Below are 23627 nucleotides of genomic sequence, written 5' to 3'. Positions count from 1 at the left end.
TGAATGCCGACAATAAGAAACAGCAGCTTATTGCAAATAACTTCAACCGTTTTAAACACAAATTAAGTCAAGCAATGATACAAATGGAGGACATATTATACCAATAAATAAATTGTGGCCACTCTCTCTGTGCAGCCACAGTGACACAGCAAAGATGCCACAGGTTTTATCAGATACTACCCAAAGCCCTCAATTTAATGTCCCCAGGATGGTGTCTCACCCAATTGGTTAGCCCATTGAAAAAGGTATTCATCTCCCATTTCTTAAAAGAAAAAGGAGTTTCATCTGTTCATGGGACTTATTAAATAAAACTATACAATTAAATTACCCAACACAATCTCTCCAGTTTTATTGCTTTCATTTAAAAATTCCTATGGTATTAAAGGCCCAAGTTGCTTTTCCATTCTCATAAGTTCTCTGTAAGGATTTTTCTTTATACAAAGGAGCATACTTCCCTCCTCACTTTTCTGCTTCTTCTTTGAACTCTTTAGAGATATTTCCACAAGTATTCAATGTCAAGGTCATAACAGCTGTACATGCATAGGCACAGCAGCACAACCTTCAATCCCAGTGCTATGGTGGTGAAAATGGGAAGACAGAATGTTTGAGGCAAGTTCAGGCTATATAGGCAAACCTTGTATCAAAACCAATTGCCAGCATTATGACAAAGGATAAAAATCTGTAACTTGCTTTACTGGCATCTATAGAGTAGCCATCCTTTAGATCAGCAGTTCTTAGACCTTCCTAGTTCTGTGACCCCTGAATAATTATAGTTTCTCATATTGTGATGATCCCAAGTATGAAATTACTTTCATTGCTACTTCATAGCTGTAATCTTGCTACTCTTATGAATCATAATATAAATACCCATGTTTTCTGATCATCTCAGGTGACCCCTATGAATCAGTCATTTGAGCCCAAAGGGGTCATGATCCACAGGTTGAGGACCTTAGGCACTCTGCAACAAGCAAAAATATGTCGCCTGTATTTTTACATCTATTGTCAGTTTGCAGTGGATGTAGAATATATCCACATACTAAGCTAACTCACCTGCCCCTCTTTCAAAGAGGAAATGAAAAGTCTGTTCATAGTCTAAGCAGATACATTTAGAATGACAGGGAAGGCTTTCAAAAAATTTTTTCATTAAGACATTATGAGAGTCTTGCTCTAGTTTATTATTTTAAATAACAGTAAAAACATAGGAACTGGGTTCAAGATAAGTCCTCAGGGTTCATTAACAAATTTATCAGGCAAATAACTTGATGCAGGAACTCTTGTTTAGTAGTATTTACTCTTACTAAGGTTAATCGTTAGTGTTACTAAAAGGTAATAATAAAAGCCATCATGGGGCTGTTGCAAGATAGAATAATGTATTTAAATAATATGGCACATTTGGAGTACAAACTGAATCTTCTGTGCTACTTTTATTATAACAACCTTGACTCCTATCTTCTATTCTCATCATTACTATTTTCCAAAAGTTCAACAATAAATCATATTGTAAACACATGGTGGAGAATCCTATATAAACAAGAGTATTAAGACTATGACTTTTTATTTGGAAAACAATTATAAAAAGACAAAGTTATATTTTGCCCAATCTTAATATTAAGACAATTCTGAGATGGGTTTTGCTATTTAGTCTGGAAATCTTAAAATGGGCATATCACCGAGTCTGCTCCCTAATTCATAATCCTCCTCCCTCACCTTCCAAAATTCCAGAATTCCAGAATTATAATTACACTTGCAGTAGCACCCTGGCTCAAACTGATCCTTTAAGATTTTATTTATTTCCTATATGTACTTTGCCTGCCCATGGTTTTTCAATGAAGTCATGTAGCATTTATAACACTGTTATGCTTGCTCTTTTGTTCTGAAAGATACTGAAGAAAATTCCAATTAAAGTACATCTATGACCCAGAACATTTGCACTGTCAGTGAATGCTTTGAATCAGTATTGAACATATTCACAATCCTTGTTCTAATGCCCTTCTGAAGTCAAGATACTGAGTACAGTATCTCAGTATATGTGTGGCATGATCTAACTCTAGGAGTTACACATCACATAAAGTTTATATGTTTACTCATTATGGGACCAGCTGGCTCTAATAATGGAGTGAGTGGAAGCTCAGCATCAGCACATAAGCCTGAGAAGTGAGCATACTACAAAACGGAGGATAAAGGGACATCAAAAATAGTTTTTTTATGTCCCTAATGCTTTTCATTTAACTCTCTCTATTTAGAGGTATGATCTGTGAGCACAAAGGCAGGCCATTAGATATGAAATGGAGTAATGGCATTTACTTTATCAATTTTCCACCTCAGCCTATTACGTTTATATTTGCTTTTAATTACTATTGAAAGCTAATAAGCTAATGAAGGAAATACTTAAGGTATGGGGCTATAGTGATTTTGTCATTAAGCTAGAGCAAACCAACACAGAACAGAACGAGTCATGATAGTGTACATAGACTAAAGCAATCATAATGAATCTGACACATAAAATATTTGCTTGCCATCTTAGGAGGAATATATTGACTTTATTTTTTTCTGTGTGGAGCAAGTATGGGAACAGCAAGGCTTCCCACTCTCATGTATGTTCTCCCACACAGTTCTGACAATGTTCTGTGATTCTCTTTGTAATGGCAATGTTCTGCACATTACTACCAATGGTAGATTTAGACACGCAGAGTGACTGTATGCTTCTTTCTTCACTGTAAGAAGAGCAGTCATCTCATTTCCGTACTTCATTAGACATGCCCATGTACTTAGGAACTCCCACTGTATTTTAGAAACATTTGTCTAATGGTTTATCAGCATTTTGTTCTTCACTTCGATCTCAATTCAGCTTATAACCAATCTCTATCATTTAACATATAAATATTACATACTTATTTATATATATTTCAAAAATGATGGCATATGACAGCAATCTCAATAAGTGAAATAGCTGAGATGGGATAAGAGAGTCCAAGGTTAGTCTAGGTTATATTCCAAGACCCTGTCTCAAAAGCAAACCAATCAACGAGACAAACAAACCCCAAACAAGAATATATCTCATTAAACTCAGTAAGCCAGTTATCAATTCTAGGAAAATGTACTTTTTTCTGCTCTTCTACCCAGGCCACTGAGTAAAGCATCAAAAAGCATGTCCACTCCTGAATTTACTATAAACTAATTGTTTCAAGTGTTAAATGCCTAACTATAAGTTGCATGAAGAATTCTTAGTACAAAAAAGAATAACATGCAAAATCCAAATTTAAGATTTGTGCTTTATATCCTTACAGCAAGGCATAGAAAAGTTATTAACTCACGTTATCACATTTATAAAGGAATTGCATATAAAATATGCTCTTAAAATATTTTAAAACTCACTGAGTAGAGTATATCTAAACTCCAATGCCCAAAAGATTGAAATAAACATTTAAAAAAGAAGCCATGTATCTATTAAAAATACTTATAAGAGAAAACTATTATTATCTTACATTCCCAACAGGAATGGTACTCTGTGGCAATTTGGTTATTTTTGTTTGTTTGTTTGTTTGTTTGTTTATTTGTTTTTCGAGACAAGGTTTCCCTGTGGCTTTGGAGGCTGTCCTGGAACTAGCTCTTGTTGACCAGGCTGGTCTCGAACTCACAGAGATCTGCCTGCCTCTGCCTCCCGAGTGCTGGGATTAAAGGTGTACGCCACTAACACCCGGCACTCTGTGGCAATTTGGAAGATAGGAATTTGTTTAAAAACTGAAACAAATTTGTCATAAGACCTAGACATTAAATATCTAGGTATCAATCAGGGTGAAATAAAACACAACCCAACACAGATCTACCATGAATGTTTACAGCAGTATTATTCTAAATGGTTGGAGTATGGGAATAATAAAATTATCCACCAGCTGGTGAATAAATAACACACTATACCATTGATATCCATTTAATGGTATATCACTTGTCAGTAAAGAATAAACTAGTGAGATATACTGCATGTTTGAACCTCAGTAGGATACTTAGTGAAAGAAACAACAGGTCTAAGACTATGGACTGTAAGAACCCATTCATGTGAAGTGTACAGGAAAGAGAATTGTGTAAACTACAGCACAAGTGTAGTTGACTATGATTGATTATCTGAGTAGAGCTTGGGAAAAGACATTAGGGACCTTTCTGGGGTAAGGGAATATTCTATAACTGGTTATGGGCAGTATTTGTATATATTTACTAAAAGTCACTCATGTGTACATTGATATTGGGTAATTTTTGTCCCATAATTTTGATCTCAATGAAGTCAGTATCATTTTAGCTAAGCTTTCAATATCTCTCTAGAAAGATTTTATCTTTAATATTTTCACTAACATTCAGCCATAATTGTAAATTTGGACTGATTTCTTAGTACTCTAACCTCAATTTTCCACAGCAGTTGAGTTTCTACAGAGGAACAGAATTAGAAACTCCAGGTATTTTCCCATCCTTTTATACTAATGTTAACAGCACTGTTTCTATTCAAAACAACTACCTCTCCTTTCAGACACCCTGCTTGTCTGTCCAGACTTCTACAACAAAATACCACAGACTTAGTGGCTTTAAAACAGCATCAATTTGTTTCTCAATTGTAGAGGCTGGAATAACAGAAATCTTTGAGCCAGCAGATGTGGTATCTGCTGAGGTCTTGCTTTTCATCATAGACAGATTTATTTATTTATTTATTTATTTATTTATTTATTTATTCATTTATTTATTTATTACTTCACATTGAAAGGGATAGTTAGCTCTCTGGAGATTTGCTTTTCTAGGGAAATAAATACATTCATGATCCTAGTCTCATGATCTAACATATTTCTAAGACCCCATATCCAAATATCAATAGAGGAAGTATAGGTATCAAATCTATAGAATATCTATAATCTCTTTCCAAATTCTTCTAGTATCCTACATATGAAATCTCCCCCCTAGTTCAGTAGATCTCAAACTTACAATGCTGTGGCTCTTTAGTATAGTTCCTCGTGTTTTAGTGATCCCCAGCCATGAATTTATTACCTTGCTACTTCATAATTATAATTTTGCTGCTGTTATGAATTATACTGTAAATATCTGATGTGAAGGATATCTGATATGCAACCCCCAAAGGGACCACAACCCATGGTTGAGAAATGCTGCCCTACTTTGTCCAGGAATTCATTATGCAAGCTCAGATACTTGCATATCTATGATGGTTAATTATCACTGTCAATCTGGATTAAGGAGCAAGGCAACATGAAGCACACTTGTGGATATGCCCTTGAGAGCTTTTCCATGGGAACTCAGATCCTCAGAACTCTGTTCTCATGCATGAATTCATCACTCTGTGGATTTATGTGATGCCATTTGTAGGCAGTTGTGAAAAGGAGAATGTGGGGCCTCTTCAAGAATACAACTGGGGGATGGGAGACATGTCTTTTGGTGCTGGTCCTTTGCCTGGTCTCTTCCTCTGTCACTACTGCTTCTTTCTGGCCCTAATAAAATGCTCTGTTATGACTTTCTTGTCAAGATAGAAAGCACACTCTGAAACCATAAACCAAAATAAGTTTTTCCTTTATTAAGATGCTTTCCAGTGAGGAAAAGGCAACAAAATTAATCTCCCAGAGAGAGCAGAGCAACTCAGCATCATCAGCTGTAGTTTTTACATTGGTTCAAGAGAATTCATTTTAAAATACAATGATGGTATATGCTTTTGTTTTGACATTTAAAAATGAATTGAAATGAGAAAAAACAGAGTATGATTTATTACTCAAATGACTAGGCATGACACTCTTCCTCCTTTATTTCTTGTTATTCCTATGTACTTCATTACTATTATTTTTCTACTGTTATGGATTGTAATGTAAACATCTGTGTTTTCTGATTGCCTTCTGTAGCTTCCATGAAAGGGTTATTCAACCCTCAAAGTGGTCTTGACCCCACAGGCTGAGAACTGCTGCTATAATGTATACACAGAAAACCTGGTGCAGACCCCTGCAAGCCTGATGCTTGCTACTTCAGTCTCTGTGAGCTGATATGGGCCTTTCTCAGTTGATTCAGAGGGCACTGTTCTCTGGATGTCCTCCATTTCCACTTATCAAACTTTTCTATGCGTCTTTGTTCTTCTTACAATTCCTCTGATCTCCATCCCCCACCCAGGTTATGTGTCAGAACATCTCAGAATTTTTAAAAGAACATGTTTAAGTTATACTGTGTTTTCAAGTCTTTATACACTAGCTATCCAATTTATTTCTTGAATATCTCCAACTTGTCTCAATGACTACACATATTCTCTAATCACAGGTGACAAAGGACAGAGAGTTATGATGGGTTCATACAGAAAGTATAGGAACTGTCATAGATTGAAGCAATACTATACTTTAAACACACCATGGCTAGATACTGAAAGCCCTGTTTTTTTTTTTCTAGAGGGGTATTCATTTTCAATTTAGTAGCAAGAAGTATTTAGCTATTCTTTACTGCCTACCCTTATTTTAAACATTTCTTCAAAAATGAATCTGCAGAACTAACCATAAATAATTTGGGGGCAGGAAAGATGGCTCAGTGGTTAAGAGCACTAGTTTCTCTAGTGCTTTTAACATAAGTTCAGTTCCCCATTTGGGGCTCATGAAGATCTGTAATTCCAGCTCCAGTGGATCCGATGCCCTTTTGTGACCTCTGTGTGCTCCGTGGTGCATAAACATACATGAAACTCCATGGTCTGAGATAGAAATTAGTTTAGATTGTTCAAAGGATGCCAAAAAATATCCAGGGGTTACAGATGAAGTTAGTGTAATATTCAGTGACAAGATACATCTGAAAAAATTCTGAGTGGAGAGGGGAGACATGTTTTCACACAAAGAAGTGTGCACACACTGAGATACTATGCAGACTGGGATAATGGGTGGGGAAAGGTGAGAGCTGAGGTTGCTCTTATCTCTAACATGATTTAAGGTATTGATAGAGAATGAGTCAGAAGAAACAAAAAGCTAATATCAGAATCTGCTACATCACTTTTGGGTACAGCTGTAAAAAAATACATTAACTTGTACACAATCTTATTTCATAATGCAGCTATCTTAAGTTGCAAGAGGTTGTCTTTATCATAAATGACCAACTAAAGAACTCTTCTATGTATTGGTATTACTTATAGGAAGGTGTAATCTTGCTCAATAAAATAAAAATGTGGAGTGAAATGCTAAATATATCAGGGTCAGAAATACATTTTATGTTAGTTTTCAAAGATGCTGATCCCGAATGCCGATGATCCAGATAAAAGTCAACAGAACAGCTCCAGTAAAAAATAACTATGTATGATGCACACACACACACACACACACACACACACACACACACACATCCTCCTTAAGGAACTGGAGTTAATGGAGAACAAGATGCTAGCCTAAAGCAAGAGTGGCATGTCTTCAAAGTACTCTCAAGAGGACCATCAAGCTCATTGTACTTGTTGTTATTGATGGTTTGCAATACATTTTTATACTTTTATAATTAACCTCTAGGTAAATCTAAGTGCATCTGAACTGATGGAAAAACATTAGCAATGTTTTCTTTTTCAATGAGGAAAATAAGTAAATGCCTTTAAGTTTTCTCTTATAGAAACTGGAATTTTAAGTGCTTTCTATCAACAATATATTTTTTCAGTATTACCAACTATATTCTAGCAAATGAAACTGTCTTTGTTTTCAAAATACTGAAAAATAGAAGTTATAGTTTATACAGCAAATCTCTTGTGACCTTATTTATGAAATGGCTTTATGCACATCAGCATCTTCCATGCTGACAGAATTACCTGTCTGCATCCACTGTCACATCATGAACTCCTCGCTGGATGATATCCCTGGAAGTTGCTGTGTCTGGTACTCGGTTCAGACTTCTAGTATATAGGTTGAGCCCACCATCTGTCATGTATCTGAAAAGAATTGCCAACATGACATTATCAACAGAAAATTAAATGACCTTATCTACATGACTTAATAAACTTACTATAATGTGAATTTTCAACAACTACTCAAAACAAAGTCTATTAAGCCCCTTCATATAAAAATACTCTCATCAGAAAGAAGTAAAACTTACTTTAAAATAATATTTTCTTTAACACATCAGTAATGTTTTACCTATTATTTTCTTTTCTTAACTGTATTTTAACAAGTTTGGAAGTCATATATCTTGTACCAAATAAGATAGAGGTAATTTTATTGGTTAAATGACATTTTTACTAATTGAAGTTCATAGAATTAATGAAACATTACTAAAATTAATTTGTTAGATAAGTAAGTTATGCAGTAACTGGTACTTCCATAAAATTGTAACAAAAATGTACGGAATGTCCCATATGTCATTAGGACCTATTTTTTTGTGTTAATTTATTTTTCAAGACAGGGTTTTCCTGTGTAGTTCTATCCTAGAACTTACTCTGTAGACCAGGGTGGCCTCAAACTCAGAGATCCACCTATCTCTGACTCCCGAGTACAAGGATTGAAGGCATGTGCCACCACTGCCCACCTTAGGACCTATGTTAAGTCATTTGTGTATATCAACAAAGCTATCAACATTTTGAATGAGGAGTACATATGCCTCAATATTTAATAGTTTCTCTCCCTACAGGTATCCTCCCCCACTATGTCCCTTTTTCTAGTTTCCTGGACCCTGTAGGTATCCCAAGTTAAATATACAATTTAAAGATTTGAAGCTGGTATATACATATGAGACAGGTTACCTCAACACACACACACACACACACACACACACACACACACACACACACTTCCAATTTCATCCATTTCCCTACAAATTTCATAATTTTTAATAGCTAAATATCCCATCGCAAAGTATATGTAACATTTTTCATTGCTGACTCATTAGTTTTTAGATGATTATAGTCAGTTTATAGAATGATGGCATTTTCTAGCTATTACAAATAAGGTAGCAATGAACATGAAAAAATGGTTTTGGAAGATTTCCCCCCAAATAAAAAATTTTGGATGGGTAGTATAGGTGGAAGGGTTAGGTATGAAATTCCCAAACAACTAATAAAAATACAAAACAATTAAAAATGTGGATAGCTACTGGAAGAAGAATGGAATAACTTTTATATTACTCACTCTGCAAAATAATCAGTTCAAAATGGATCAAAGACCTTAACTTAACTAAATATAGGCTGGAAAGATGGCTCACCTGGTAAAAGGGCTTGCTGCAAAGCCTGAAAAGCTGGCATCCAACGTGGCAGGAGAGAAAGGCTGTCTACCCTCTGAGTAGACATATGCCCACAGGTGATGGGGGAAATACTTCTGTGTATGTTTATCTTTTTGATTGTTAAATAAAATACTGTTTGGCCAATGAAAAGGCAAGTTAGGCAGGACTAGGAGTCAAAGAGGCTCTTGGGAAATGTAGTAGAGAAGTGCTGATCCATGCAGGAAGTGACATAGCAAGGAGACTCATATTTAAGCGAAGGAGAAACAGGAAGGGCCCTCTTTTCCCCTCTGCTCCTGCTCCAGTGGCACGATGTGATCCAATAGCCAGGAGGGACACCAACAAGGCATCCAATAAGATAAGTCTTATAAAATAAATAGATTTATGATAATTAAGACTGAGCTAACAGATGAGAATCCTAGTCATTGGCCAACCAGCATTGTACCTAATACAAGTTTCTGTATATTCATTTGGGTCAAACTCAGGAGGATGGCTGGTGTAAAGCTCACACATGGTAGTGAGGCTCAGGCAACTTTTGGCGGAAAGATTTATCGTAACACACAGATTTACACACACACACACACACACACACACACACACACACACACACACACACCACACATACACACACATACAAACATACACACACACCACACAAACACACATAGAGACACACACATACACATAAACACACATAAACACACACACACACACACACACACACACACACACACACACACACACACACCACAAACACCCACAAAGCAAACTAAATAAATGTAAAACCTTCAATGTTGAAACTTCTAGAGTAAAAACTAGGCAAAGACTTCAAATTACAGGGATAGGTAAGAATTTTCTTAAGAGGACTCCTGTTGCACAGGCAGTAACCATAAGAACTGACAATAAAAAAAAAAGTGATGTGTGGAGAATAACAGAATAATGAGACAGGAAAATAAAACTAAATGATTTCAATTGAACTGTATAACTGCAATGGGGTATATAGGGAGTTAGAGAAACATTGCAGGTGGGAGGAAGGGAATCAACCAAACTAAACGTGTGCAAAAATGTCATAAGAAAACTAGTTACTTTGACCAAGTGTGGTGATACTTGGTTTGTGCTTTAACAAATAAATCTTGCCTGAAGATCAGAGGGTGGAACTAGCCATTAGTTAACTAGAGAAGCTAGGCAGTTGTGGCACACACCTTTAATCCCAGCACTTGGCAGGTGGAAACAGGAAGATCAGGAGTTCAAGTACACACTGGGCTACGTGAGATTTAACCCGTCTGAAACAGAGCTTATAACTTCAATCCCAACACTAGGGAAATGGAGACAGGAAGTGATATGGCTGGGTGGAGAGAGGAATATAAGGTAGGAAGAGACAGGAGCTCAGGCCTTTTATGGTTTGAGGATTTTGTAGAGGTAAGAACATTAGTGGCTGGCTCCTTTACTCTCTGATCTTTCAACTTTTACCCTGATAACTGACTACATTTTTATTTTTTACTACTAAGACCAATCAGGATCAAGTTACACCCACTAATTAAAACAATATATTTTCAAAAAGAAATTGCTCTTGACATTATTGTGTAGGTTAAATATGTGTAGCTTATTTGTTTGTTTTTAGGCATGGTCTCACTCTGCATCCTCACCTGACTAGAACTCTGTAATTCAGGGTAATCTTTATCTCATGGCATTCCTCCTGCCTCAGCTTCCTGATGAATACAGACAGGATCTATTTTAAAACCTTGGGCTTTGTTTATACTATTTTCACCTTTATTAGCACACTGTTGAACTTGATTCTCTATAGTGCTCCAAAATACTAGCTGTGTGAGTTCTGAAAATTCCAATTGTCTATGACAACTGCTTCAGCTGCAAAATGGAAATGGTAGTTTACCATAATAAACTTACTTCTGGCTATGTTGAGTTAGCAAGGATAAAAATAACATGTTGGCTATATGCATATGTATGTGAATAAGCATATATATGAATGTGTATATGTGTATATATGTATTTGTACATGTATGCAGCTGTATATACATTTGTGTGCATAGTGTGTATCCTGGAATAGCACTGTGTGAATAGTGATTAGTTGGCAGCTATTTGTTCTATGAAAACTGGCTAGTACTTGAATACGAAATTGAAGAAACAGTCATTGTTGGGAATGCATGAGTTCACATGAAAGACACATTCAAGATCTAGGGCCTTTCAGTTTCTGTGCCCATTCAATCACCCCAAGTTGTTAGACAATTGAGGGAGAAGCATAGCAGGGCTAAAGTATATTTCACTTCACATTTTTCAATCTTGTCCCTCAGAAATATTCATTTTTTCATGTTTGGGTTAAATGGCTTAAATAGAATTTTAACACTTGGTCATCTGCACAGAACTACTGATCATTGTGATATCTAAAGATAACTTCAGTTTCCACCCAGTTAATACATGTAACTTTTCTCTCAATTTTTCTTTAGTTGCTTTACAAATGTACCTTTCCAACTCATTAAAAGTAAGAGCTCTTCCTCTGACTAATTCCTAATTACTGACGGCTTCACATTCCCAAGCGTGTGAAGTAATTTCAAAAGGAGAAGTCTGAGATAAAGAAGCTGATACATGCTTTAAGAAATGCTGAATTCTGAGAATACCAACTAAGTCATCTTTATCATTCTCATCCAGAAAACATGAAAAACACAACTTCATTCTCATTTGCCTTATGACATTCCTAGTGGTGTGGCTAAATAAAACATTTCTTTAGACATTTAAACAGCAACTTCCCATTAAGTCTTTTGTTCCTTTAATCAGCAAAATATACTTGGAAAATTGTGAAGAGCAAGCAAGTTTGTGATTCAATTTTTTAAATGAGGTATAGTTTACACATCACTTGAAGTGCTATCAAATTAAAACTTTCTTGGGCTACCTCCAATCTTCTCATCTATCCCACATTTCAATTCTACATTGAGCTTTCATCAGTGACTTACTACATACTCTGAAGTGTCTCCACAGAATGTCCTCCCATCAGCCTCTAGCTGAGACCAGTCAGATTCCATGTAGAGCATGATCAGTTACCTTTCACCTAGAGTACAGAACTTGGCCATGCTTTAAAACCCAGTCTCAGTGTTCTCTATGCCACAACAGGACAAAGGTTTCAAACTGAAACTCCTTAAACATAGGCAAGAGCAAAATTGCTCTTTTGATACAACTTGGATTCATAAAACATGTAGCTCACTGACACACATATAGTTGGCTTCCTAAGAACAACTGGTGGAGACAAAAATAAAAGGGACAAGAAGTGTGAACGAGGCTCCAAATGAAAAAGGAAACAAGTCAAGTAGGATAAGAGATCTAAAAACATTGCTTTTTCCTCAGTAGGCAACTCAGTACGGGTGACAGCCAGCTATCATCAAATTAGTTTCCCTTTTCTGTAAGGGGCACAGCTAAGCCATGTTTTCTTGCTTCTTATAAGAAACTGTTGTCCTGAAGGTACACTGGACATGAGTGTAAGTAGAAGTAAATCATAAAACTTTCAGGACTGTCTTAGACAAAATATTCTCCTGCTGTATTTTCTTCCTTTCTTTTGCTATTTGTCAGCTTAATGGTAATGATCAGGGTGATATTGGAAACATGATTATATAAGAGCAGAATTATCAAAATTCTTATTCTCTAAATGATTGTGGTTTATGGTCCTCATGTAAAGATCAAAAAGATCAGGGTCAGAGCCAGCAAGATGACTCAGTGAAGACATCTGCTGCTGAAGCCTGAGACCCTGTGATGGATTACCAGGACTCACTTGGGAGGTAGGAATGAACCTGATTCCTGAAAGTTGTCCTCTAGTCTCTACCTGTGCACCATGGCATGTGTTTACCTATAGATATGTATACATGCACACATGTAAAATAAGCAAGTAAAATGTAATGAAAGAAAAAGCCAGGGCTGTTTTACATGACAGAGAAATGTGCTCCATTGTCATGGTACTAAGATTTTGAGACTTGTCTAAATACAAATAAGTGTTAGCTAACATAATCATAAGCCTAGAAAATATAGGATGGTCCTGTGGGTTTGGATGCTTATAATATCTATCATATGCAGAACACAGTTGTGTATGGGCATATGTAGGGAGACACTGTAGCCCTGCCTCCTAGTAGCCCCTACAGGTGTGTGGGCCTCATGGGCGTGGTCAGGGGAGGTCAAAGATGAGGCGGGGTGACAATTCTTAAGAGGCCGCAAACATGTGGAGCTCCCCTCTCTCTGGCCACTCTAGCTTGCGGCCTCTGGGCACGCTCTGGCTTTCGTTTGGGCTGATGTTTATCTAAATAAAGAAATCATAGCATTACCACCTACAGATCATCTTTGAGTGCATGCAATAGGCATATATGGACAAACACAGATTTGTGTCTAAATAAATATGTGTACTATTAACCCATTGAAAAGGGGGCACTCAAAATTCATAATTATAATTATAAGAGTAGCGTTTCTTTGATTATACTTATTAATTCTCTCTGCCATTGTATATACACATTTCTTAGCGTATGTGTGGATATCAGAGGACAGCCAGTAGGAGTCAATTCTCTCCTTCACCAAGACACTAGGCATTGAACTCCACTGCAGCTTGGTGGAAAGTGCTTTTACCTGCTGAGACATCTCACCAGCCCACGATTACTTTTCATAGAATGTCCTACTGATTTCAAAGCACATCATCTGATTAAACCAAGTTGTTCAAGTGGCCAAAACACATTAATAAGTTTAGAATCACAAATGATTATTTTTGGAATATAATAGGAAAAAGAAAGAAAAGACCACATTATTGTAAAGTCTGAAAACATCAATAAAGAATAAGTCAATCAGTCTGAATTTTCAACCCTGGGAATGTAGAGACAGGTGAAAGGATAAAGGAATCTACTGCCAGCGTCATGATGTGAGTTAGATCCCTGGGACCCACACGATGGAAAGAGATAACTGACTGCTGCAAGCTGTCCTCTGAACTCCACATTTTCACCATTGTATATACAAGCCCACACACATACACACAAACCAGGAATAAACAAAATGCAATCAAAACCTTAGAAACTCTTCAACTCTGAAATATTTTCCCTGCAATTAAACTGGATGCTCTTGAATGAACAATGCCACAAAGTATTTATTCCTCAAGGCAGTGAGAGAGAGAGGCAGCCAGACCAAAACCAGAAACCCAAGCAGTTCAGAAAAACTTCTACTTCCTTCCCATACCCAAAGTAACTATAAATCTGTTACTTAGGAACATGTAAGACTACTATTAAAAATACAGGCCATATGTATTTCTCTAGATCAGTGGTTCTCAATCTTCTTAATGCTATGGCCTATACTGTGGTGACTCCCAACCATAAAATTATTTTCATTGCTACTCAATAAGTATAATTTAGCTACAGCTATGAATAATAATGTAAATGTGTTTTCCAATGGTCCCAGGCAAGTCTTGTGAAAGAGGGTCATTGAGAACCACTGCTGTAGATGAACAGCAGAGAAACTTAATGACTTATCAAAAGAATCTTTAGAAACCTTTAGTATTTTACTTTCTATGAATGAGCAGAAGAGGTCCTGACATATCACAGATCATGTCAGAGTACCAATGCTTTCTAATGACCTAGGTGGCATCTATGTCCTCTTCACAGATAACACATCCTCACACATCCCTCCTGGACAAACAATGTTGCCATACTCAGGGCCACTTACCCACTGTTGATGTCATCAGCTCTCAGACTCTTCCCAAGGATATCACCATCACTCATGTATCCACCAACATCCACTTCAGAAGACATGTCCATGTCACTGCTTGCTTTCTCACTCATATCTATTTGTGACATGTTTCCCAAACGAGAGACAGCAGCTCTCCGGAGAGGTGTTGTGTACATGAACCTGGACGGATCTGTGTGGATGAATCGGCTGGTACCACTTCGAGGATATCCAGCACCCATGGAAGGGGCATCCCCAGCCTGAAGACGAGGACATGCCTGCCCCAGTCTCCAGGTCATGGGAGTTGGTCTGCTTGTCAGGTTGGGGATGGTCCTTCCATTTACTTCAGTTGTCACCGTAGTATCAAACGTTGTCTCCAGGGTGCTGTCAAACACAATGGAGAGGTAACTAAACTCTGGTTCACTAAGGCCACACACCAAGACACAAGATGACAGGAAAAGCTAGAGTTGAGTATCTCTGGCTAGAAGTTCATTACTTTTGTGAATGTGAATAGTGCACAGACTCATTTTAGAATTCCAGATATCGCTGCAGATGTCAAAATGTAGGAAGTCACATTTATCTGAAGTGACTGCTTTCCAAAGAAAGGCCACCAGTACATTTTAGATTAAAAAAGTATTGTTTCACTCTTGAAAAGTGAAATGCAGAATTTCAACCATCTTAAGTATCAGAAAAATGCAAGAAGTTAGCTGTGGGCATCCTTTCGTGGATCCCCACAAGCCCTCTTCCGATGGTCTGGGAGACATCTACAAACAGTTGTAGTTGTCCAGATAACTCATTCTAATGAGGAAGTTCTACAGGAGACAAGATGGAGAGAAGAATAAAGTATCTGACAGCTCTCGTCTTAAGGGTTATTGATAACTGATCACCACTAAAAATTGAGGAAAAACATAGTAAACAATACCAAATTTCTTCTCTGTCTTCATAAGAGGAGTCATTTATTTTTTATCCATCCAAAGATAGGTAGAACTTCAAGTACCTGTGGCTTATCTGGGTCCCACGAAGACTAGACATCGTCTCTTCCAAGTTCTGCCTCAGATCTGCTATGTTCTTGACTGTGCGCATTCTTCTAGTTTCAGGGTCTTCACCTGGAAATGGGCATGAGAAATCCATTGTTCATGGTATGGTGTGTTCAAGGACGATTGTTTACACAGATGAGTGATATAAACCCCTGTACTTCAAAACAAAATGACAGGTAGAAAATTCCAGATAATCCCTATCATCTGAAAATTGTCATGCATTTTTACAATAGCAACACATTTAGTATCACCAATAAAAATCCAGAAGTCTCAAAACTACAGTAATACTCATCAGTGTATCATCATAGTCATTGTAGCATTAGTGACAATTGCAAACACAGTGTACAGTACTTTCAGCTGCTGGAGAGGATTCTAAAGTTTAAAATGATTTGGATTCTCTGACTTCAACAATGACCCCTTTTTAAAGCACACCCAGAGTATCTGAGATGCACTTCCTTATCTAGTAATACACATGAGGCAGTGGAGAATGCCGAGATATATTTTTCTCAAAGACACTTTTCTGATTGTCACACTAGAATCATGGACCAGATTCACAACACTGGATAGCTTTATTTTTAACTACCTCTATATGTTGCATAGGAAATGTCCACATGGTGACTTCACAGTTCAAGCACAGACCTAAGCATCTAAACCTAACACACATCTTTGCAATAGGCAGGAAACATGAAGTTCTAGTAGTAGTGTAATAACCACAATGATAGTGTGTTTCTGATAGTGTGGTAACCACACTGACAGTATAGATTTGATACTGTGGTTATGATAGTGTGGTAACCACACTGACAGTGTGGATCTGATAGTGTGGTAACCACACTGACAGTGTGGATATGATAGTGTGGTAACCACACTGATATTGTGGTACTGATAGTGTGGTAACCACAGGCACTCCACGTGAGCACCCATCCTTTGGGTGCACAAGTGTCATTAGACAACATTCTTGGTTACATAGTACTTTCCAATCAAGTCCATTTGAAGCTGGTGAGTCTTGACAAAGGAATAACATAGAATTGGTAGCAGAAGCACAGGAGGTCAGCCATAGTATCAGGACAAGTTTGTACTCCCACCAGCAGTGGGTGGTGAGTGCTCCCTTCTCCCCCCATTCTTACCAACATGAGTTGTCATTTGTTTCCTTGATCTTAGTCATTCTGGCTGGTCTAAAAAATGAAATCTCAAAGTAGTTTTGATTTTCATTTTGCTGATAACTAAGAAGCAGAGTTGGATGGGTGGGGAGGTCAGGGGGCATCAGGGAAAATGGTGATCAGAATATATTGCATGAATTTTCAATTTACAAACACAGATGGGAAAATTTAGAGAGAAAAAAAGGAAAGAACTAGAATGAACGGAGTAACAGAGAAAAATGAAGGCAAGAACTGAAAGCAACAAATGGGAGAGTGTAGAAAAAAATCAAAAGAAAAGTGGAAGGAAAAGAGAATTACATTACGAAGATCATCATGCAGACAATTTAAAATGCATCACACACATACAAACACATATATTCTGTTTTAACATTCTAGTTACCAATTCATTTTATTAATATACTTCCTTAATGTTTGAACCAAATTTCAAACATAAAGTAATGTACCCATTCCATCTCTGTAATTTCAGTTGTAGAGATGTAGGGGGGGGCGGGGAGGGGCGGTCTCAGAAACCCTTCTATGGAATTGATCTGTGACCCACATGGGGCATGTGGCCCTACTTCACCTTCATCTTCAACACTGGAAAACTCTCCATCCCTCTCCTCCCAACATCAGGCAGGTCTGATGATGAAAATAATTTTGAGGAGTGAACCACAACTATTTCTTGAAAGTTCTACTGGATAGATCCAGCAGCTCTGAAAGAAACTGAACAAACACTATTCCGAGGCACCACCCAAATAATAATAATAATAATAATAATAATAATAATAATAATAATAATAATAAACACTAATGCTTCCTTTACTGACAGTGTGGATCTGATAGTGTCTGTCTCAGGCAAACATTACTACTTTGATCACTAACCCTCAGCCTGGATGTCAGCCCTCACAACCACTCTTCTGCTGCCAGTTGGCAAACTTGTTGCCATTCACTTATAAATGATTTGTACAGTTAAATTAAACTAAACAACAGCATTGTTATTACAAATTGAGGCTGTATTAGATGGCTTCACTAAAAGGAACATATTTTAAGAAACAGAAAAGTGTAAGAAGGAACCATGAATGTGCATAAACATTCCCACATGAATTTGAACTATGCAATCTCTAATCCCAGAAACTAACCTTCTCAGAAACTAGCACTGTTTGTCAGTCCCAAGAGGCCAACCATATTCTCTCTGGGAATGGCACATTTGATTCTCATTAATATGATACAGTGTGGTTGAGAAATGGCCAGTGAGATCTTTCCTTTCCACTTCTAAGTAATGTGCTACAACTTTGGGGAATTATAAGAAAAAAAAGGCTTGCAGAGAGAAATTTAAAAGGTAATGGAAAAATAATTACAGGCAAAGGGAAGGCAGAAGCAGCTGAGTGGGGCTAAAATGGTGATGAAAGTTAAAGATGAACATACATCGGAGACTATAGGAGGAGGGACGTGTGGCTGGAGACCCCTGAGGGAGAGCAGATGCAAAACACTGACTGAACCATACTCATGGGTTGTATTATTACATGCTGCCTGTCCCTGACCCACCTGTAGTCAGGCTGCATCCTAACTGTCAGTTACTAAAATACTGGAATTGATATTTGAATTACTTCCCATATATTTTAATAATAATTTTAAGAATAGTAACTGCATGCACATTGTGTCCCTGAATGCTTTTCATATCTATTTCCTTTTGGTAGTACAATAGGAGTGTTTGGTCCATCGATCCTTCCAGTTTGATTCTGGGCTTGTTTATGTAGTTTCTCTCAAATGTCATAATGGTAGTATTTCCCTCCCTCCCTCCCTCCCTCCCTCCTTTAATTCTATCTCAATGAGAGTCATACATGACACTATGCTACTCATGGCAATCAAGACAGGTAGATCTCTGCTCTCCAACACTTACAGACCAAACCGTCTTTGCTGCCTCATCCATTCCATGAAATTTATTGCAATAAGTAATTTCAGTGACTCACGAAAGGCGAGATAAAAACTAAGCATACTTATAATTCCCTAGGGAATAACTACACAGTCTGGAATGCCCATCACAGTGGTACTCAAATGATGTACCAAGGCTTTGTACGGGGGTGGAAAAGCTTAATAAAAGGATGCATCTAATTGTTAAGCACATAAAGAAAAGTTTTAAGAACAATACAGATATGAAATTTACTTACACACAAAAGTGTTTCATTTCTTCCCATTTACATAATTTCAAACCCAACTATTATCCCCAAGGGAGTCATCTCATCTTCGTGAATCAAGTGGTAGGGACTTCTACCCATTTTTTAAAAATGGTGTATTTTCTAATCTAGTTAAACTCTCAACATTGGCGCAAAATGCTTTCCAACAGCTTCCAGGATGGCAGGCTCATTGTGAGGCTGCTGCTTCCCTACTATTATAAAATGGAGCATTTAATTTGGGTGGTCTGCCCTTACTGTGCATGCTTTAATTATGCATATTATAATTGACATTGCCACACTGCCATCTTTTAATGGAATTCAAATTATATATGTGTGAAACCTGATTTATATAACTGGATCCTCTATACCATTCTGCACACATTATTATTGAAAGGGCATCTAATGTTGAAAAGTAACCCCAGTTTTGTGAATGACCCCATCCATGATTTTTAGCTAAAATTTTCACTTGTCTTTATAATGTTGACGTTTGGTACATTTAAAAAATATGGTTTGTGGTCATAGACTGGCATTTAAAATATTGTACTATACATTTATAGCACAGACCCTAGGTAATTCTAATTTATTAGGATACTCAAGGGTAAAAAAAGTTGAGCTCATGAAACCTTGGGCAAAGCTAACTTATAAGAGGCCATTTTGAGTCATAGGCAGAAACTAGTCAAGAACATAGCAGAAATTTTACAAATTTAAAAGTCTCAGATTCTAGGGAATTTCCTTATCTTGCTTGATATGGAAGTATGATTATTCATATCAGAATTGTTTGAATATGTTCCTCCCCTTCTTATTTGCATTTTGTATGCTGACACCAGTGGATGGAAGGGGGAACCCTTATTGAGAATAAGCCTGTGAATGTGATTAGTGAGATTCCAGTTCAAATGCATGACACTTCTATTGGGAGGCTGTCACGTGACAGCAATGATCCAGGTTACTTATGCACAATAAGCAAGGTTTCATATTTATATTCAACCACATCTTGCAATAATTTAACACAGCAACCCCTAAATAACTGCCTGGGGATTATACTCTGCTCATATCATTGAAATACTAACATAAAAGGTACTTTAGAACAAGACAAATGCTATAATTTTATGAGTCAAAGATGAATATTGTTTGATTCTACAGCTCCAGAGGATCAAACAGAGATAGGAAAAAGGAGAAAAAGACATGCGGATTCAGAATTCCTCTCGTCTTTGTACTGTGCAGAGCTTTCTTTATGAGAAACAGCTCATCATCCAAACCATACAGTGCTGTGGAATACACCTCTGGCATCTGACTACCTGGAGGATTTAGATTCAGAAATCACTATTCTCAAAGTGGTGGAATCATTACTCTTTCTAAGCCAAGCTGACATGAAAAATTGAGCCATATTTGCCTCAGCTCTCTCTCTCTAAACTTTCCCATTCCAAAACTGTTCTCTAAAACATCGCAAACAACCTCATAAAACACCTTGTCACAGGACGTTCACAGAGAGAATAAAAAGAAATCTGTACTTAGCACCATCTGTGTGTGTGGGGGGGGGCAAAGAGATTACTGGGCAGGGGTAATTCTTTTCAACTTTCAAAACACCATATGAAGTCCTTTCTGAAAACCCACACTGACATAAAATAGGATGTCTTCTGTGGCTGCATGCTTAGAGATTTTTGAGGAGACTATAGGATGTAAATATATGTCAGTGGGAAACTGCATGTAGAAATATCAAATGTGGACATTTCTTTAGGTACACACGTAAAGCAAGTAGCAAGGCTGACATTTTAAGTTTCACCACAAAAACCTTCGCATCTAGTTAAAAAATGATGACACTGAATGTGACACCAGGTACTTAGTTGATAAAGTATGAAGCAGTTAACAGTCATCCCTATAGTTCACTTGGAACAGCCAGACACAGGAGCAGCTGCTCCCAGCTATAAGAAGAAAGAGAAGTAAGAAAGAAGGAAAGAAGGAAGGAAAGAAAGAAAGAAAGGCAGGCAAATGGAGGGAGAGAGGAAGGAAGGAAGGAAGGAAGGAAGGAAGGAAGGAAGGAAGGAAGGCAGGCAGGCAAGGCTAGAGAGAACAGGCCTTTCCATGAAGAGTGCTTGAAACATCAAGGGGGCATCCATCTATTTGTTAATTCCAAAGAAGCAAATGAAATCATCCAGAAAATTTACCCAGGAGACCCTTGCATCTTCATTACACATGTAAGGTAAGGAAGGTCACCTTGAGAGAAGTTAAACAAGAGTTTGTAGCATGGGTAGCATGCTGACCTTTAGGGTATCCTAGACTCCCCATCAATGAAACCTACAACCAAGGCTATTTACTTTTCCAAGTTAAATTCCCAAACTAGTACTCACAGTCCAGTTCTGCAAAGAAGATCAAGAAAGAAGAAATTAAAAGTCTAAGTACACACACACACACACACACACACACACACACACACACACACACACACACTAAGAGAGTCTAGAAGATGGAAGGTTCTTGACTACCACGAATCAAGCTGGACTCACCTAGTAAGTCACTGTAAAGAGCCTGTTCCAGATCCCCCAGCATGGTGAGGATCACATCCTCATCCAGGTGAGCGGTCCCTTCCCGTAGGCAGCTTTCTCCCTCCTCTGCTGCCCAACTTCGGCTTATGCTGCTTGGCTTGGAGGACCCGTTTTCATCTTCAGACCTGCTGTCTTCATCACTCTCACCTTCCAACCCTCTTCTTGCAGACCAGTCCTCTGTGTCATCAGCACAGGACTGGCTGCCTCCTGCAGGCAAGAGGCTCCAGGCTGCTGAGCCACTGCCATGGTACAGTGACTGCACAGACCTAGAGAGAAATCTGGAGAGTGAGCCTCTTGCTGCATAGCTAGATTCTCTCTGGCTCGCCTTTGCAGCGTTTCCAAACCAGTTGGAGATGCGCACAGTGGGTCTCCTCTCCCCCTCACTGGTGAGAGAAAGGTTGGTCAGCGACTTTTGTTTCTGAAGGCAAGCTCCTTTTCTCTTTACTTCTTTACCCCGGAACACAGAGAGCTCAGCTGTCTGCTGCATGGTCCTCCTGGCTTCCTCTTTTCAGGCAGATTTCATATTGTCTTTTTCCACTCCAATTGTAACTGTCCCTTTTTGGGGTTTTAATTAACACGTGCACTTCAACAAAAGCTCAGGCTCAGACATTCACAGGAGACTGTCGAGACAGGGTAGACACAATCATTTTCCCCAGCTGAGCTTGCCACATGACTTCACCGATCTGCAGTACTTACAAACATTTTGCGTAAATACGTCTTAAAGCAGAAAAAAAAAAAAAAAGAGTTCACCAAAAGACTCTGCTCCAGCTGAAAAGTAGTGCAGGAAGCCAACTACGTTTTCCTGTCTTCATCCAATCGTATTTCTCAGCAGAATGGTGCATACACATTTGCCTCTATGCCTCTATCTCTTCTGCGTTCCGAAAGGCAAGGTGGTGAAGCAACGCAGGATGTCTCTTGTTCCCGCCCCACACCCCTGCCTCTCATCAGCCCTTCCCTGATCTAGGACTGCAACCCTTTAATGAGCTGACACAGTGCAGTGAGTAGAGCTTCCGCAGCAGAGCCCAGGGACAGCAGAAATGAAGCCCCGAAGCCCAGCCCTGCTTGAGCCTCCTTCGTATTTTAGTATTCCACCTGCATCCTCAGATGTACGGTTCTTCCTTGCTGCTGCAGTGGATGCTGCTGGCTGCCATGGCAGCAAACATCCTGCTAAATTAAAACAGAGGCACGGCAGCAGCTGGCCAAGCGAGAATGCCACAGGTTTCAGAGCCAAGCCTGAACGAGATGCTATACGAGGATCCTCTGCACATCAAATGACTCTCAGCCACCCAGCCTCCCACACGGGGGAACACAGATGCTCTCACACACACTCTCACACAGCACGCTCGTCCCGATTCCTAGAATGATAGACCAAGTCTGTATAGCTGCAGGCAGCGGAAGCAGGCAGATTTGCCTTTGCCTTTTGAATGTTACTATTCGTGCTGTAAAAGCACACATCAAATTCAAAAGCTTTGTAAAGGACCTAGAAACTGGAGCCTGAGTCCCTCTCCCTTAAAGGGCAAGATATAGTCCTGCCTTTTAAATTCTTCAGATACTTCTTAAGAACAAGTTTAAACTCTTAAGATAATGAATAAAATCCTAACGTGATAATTAAAATCAAGATTTCTTCCTTATTTCCTGCAGAAACAACAACAAATGTAGCCAAATTATTACTACTCCAAGTATACACCTAAATGTTTACAGTTCAGTGCAGACATAAAAGGGTATGCTGTAAAATACACAATGTACATTATTTTTGTATACCAAGCAGTTTCTTCAGGCAACCCATAAGTCTAGCGCAGTTCAATTAATTCCTAACATTACACATTTTGAAAGATATAGGAAAGTTAAAAG

At 38.1% G+C, this 23627-nt stretch overlaps 1 protein-coding gene across 7 annotated transcripts in view; it reads right to left on the bottom strand.

Moving 5' to 3' along the window:
• The window catches only part of Nav3 (neuron navigator 3), a 219292-nt gene that overhangs the window by 116310 nt on the left and 79355 nt on the right, over window positions 1–23627 (bottom strand). For all 7 annotated transcript variants that reach the window (XR_004772196.1, XM_027392445.2, XM_027392446.2 and 4 more), the window contains 3 exons: window positions 15887–15995; window positions 14890–15273; window positions 7796–7915 (listed from right to left, as the gene is read on the bottom strand). Coding sequence is in view for 6 of the 7 variants with exons in the window: in XM_027392445.2 (XP_027248246.1) it covers window positions 7796–7915; window positions 14890–15273; window positions 15887–15995 (613 nt within the window). In the remaining variant the exon portion in view is untranslated. The remainder of the gene's footprint in view (window positions 1–7795; window positions 7916–14889; window positions 15274–15886; window positions 15996–23627) is intronic.

Source organism: Cricetulus griseus, assembly GCF_003668045.3.
Source record: "Cricetulus griseus strain 17A/GY chromosome 1 unlocalized genomic scaffold, alternate assembly CriGri-PICRH-1.0 chr1_0, whole genome shotgun sequence".
NCBI classification, from domain to species: Eukaryota; Metazoa; Chordata; class Mammalia; order Rodentia; family Cricetidae; genus Cricetulus; species Cricetulus griseus.
Note: the sequence above shows the minus strand (reverse complement) of the source record. Positions and strands in the feature narration are given on the sequence as shown.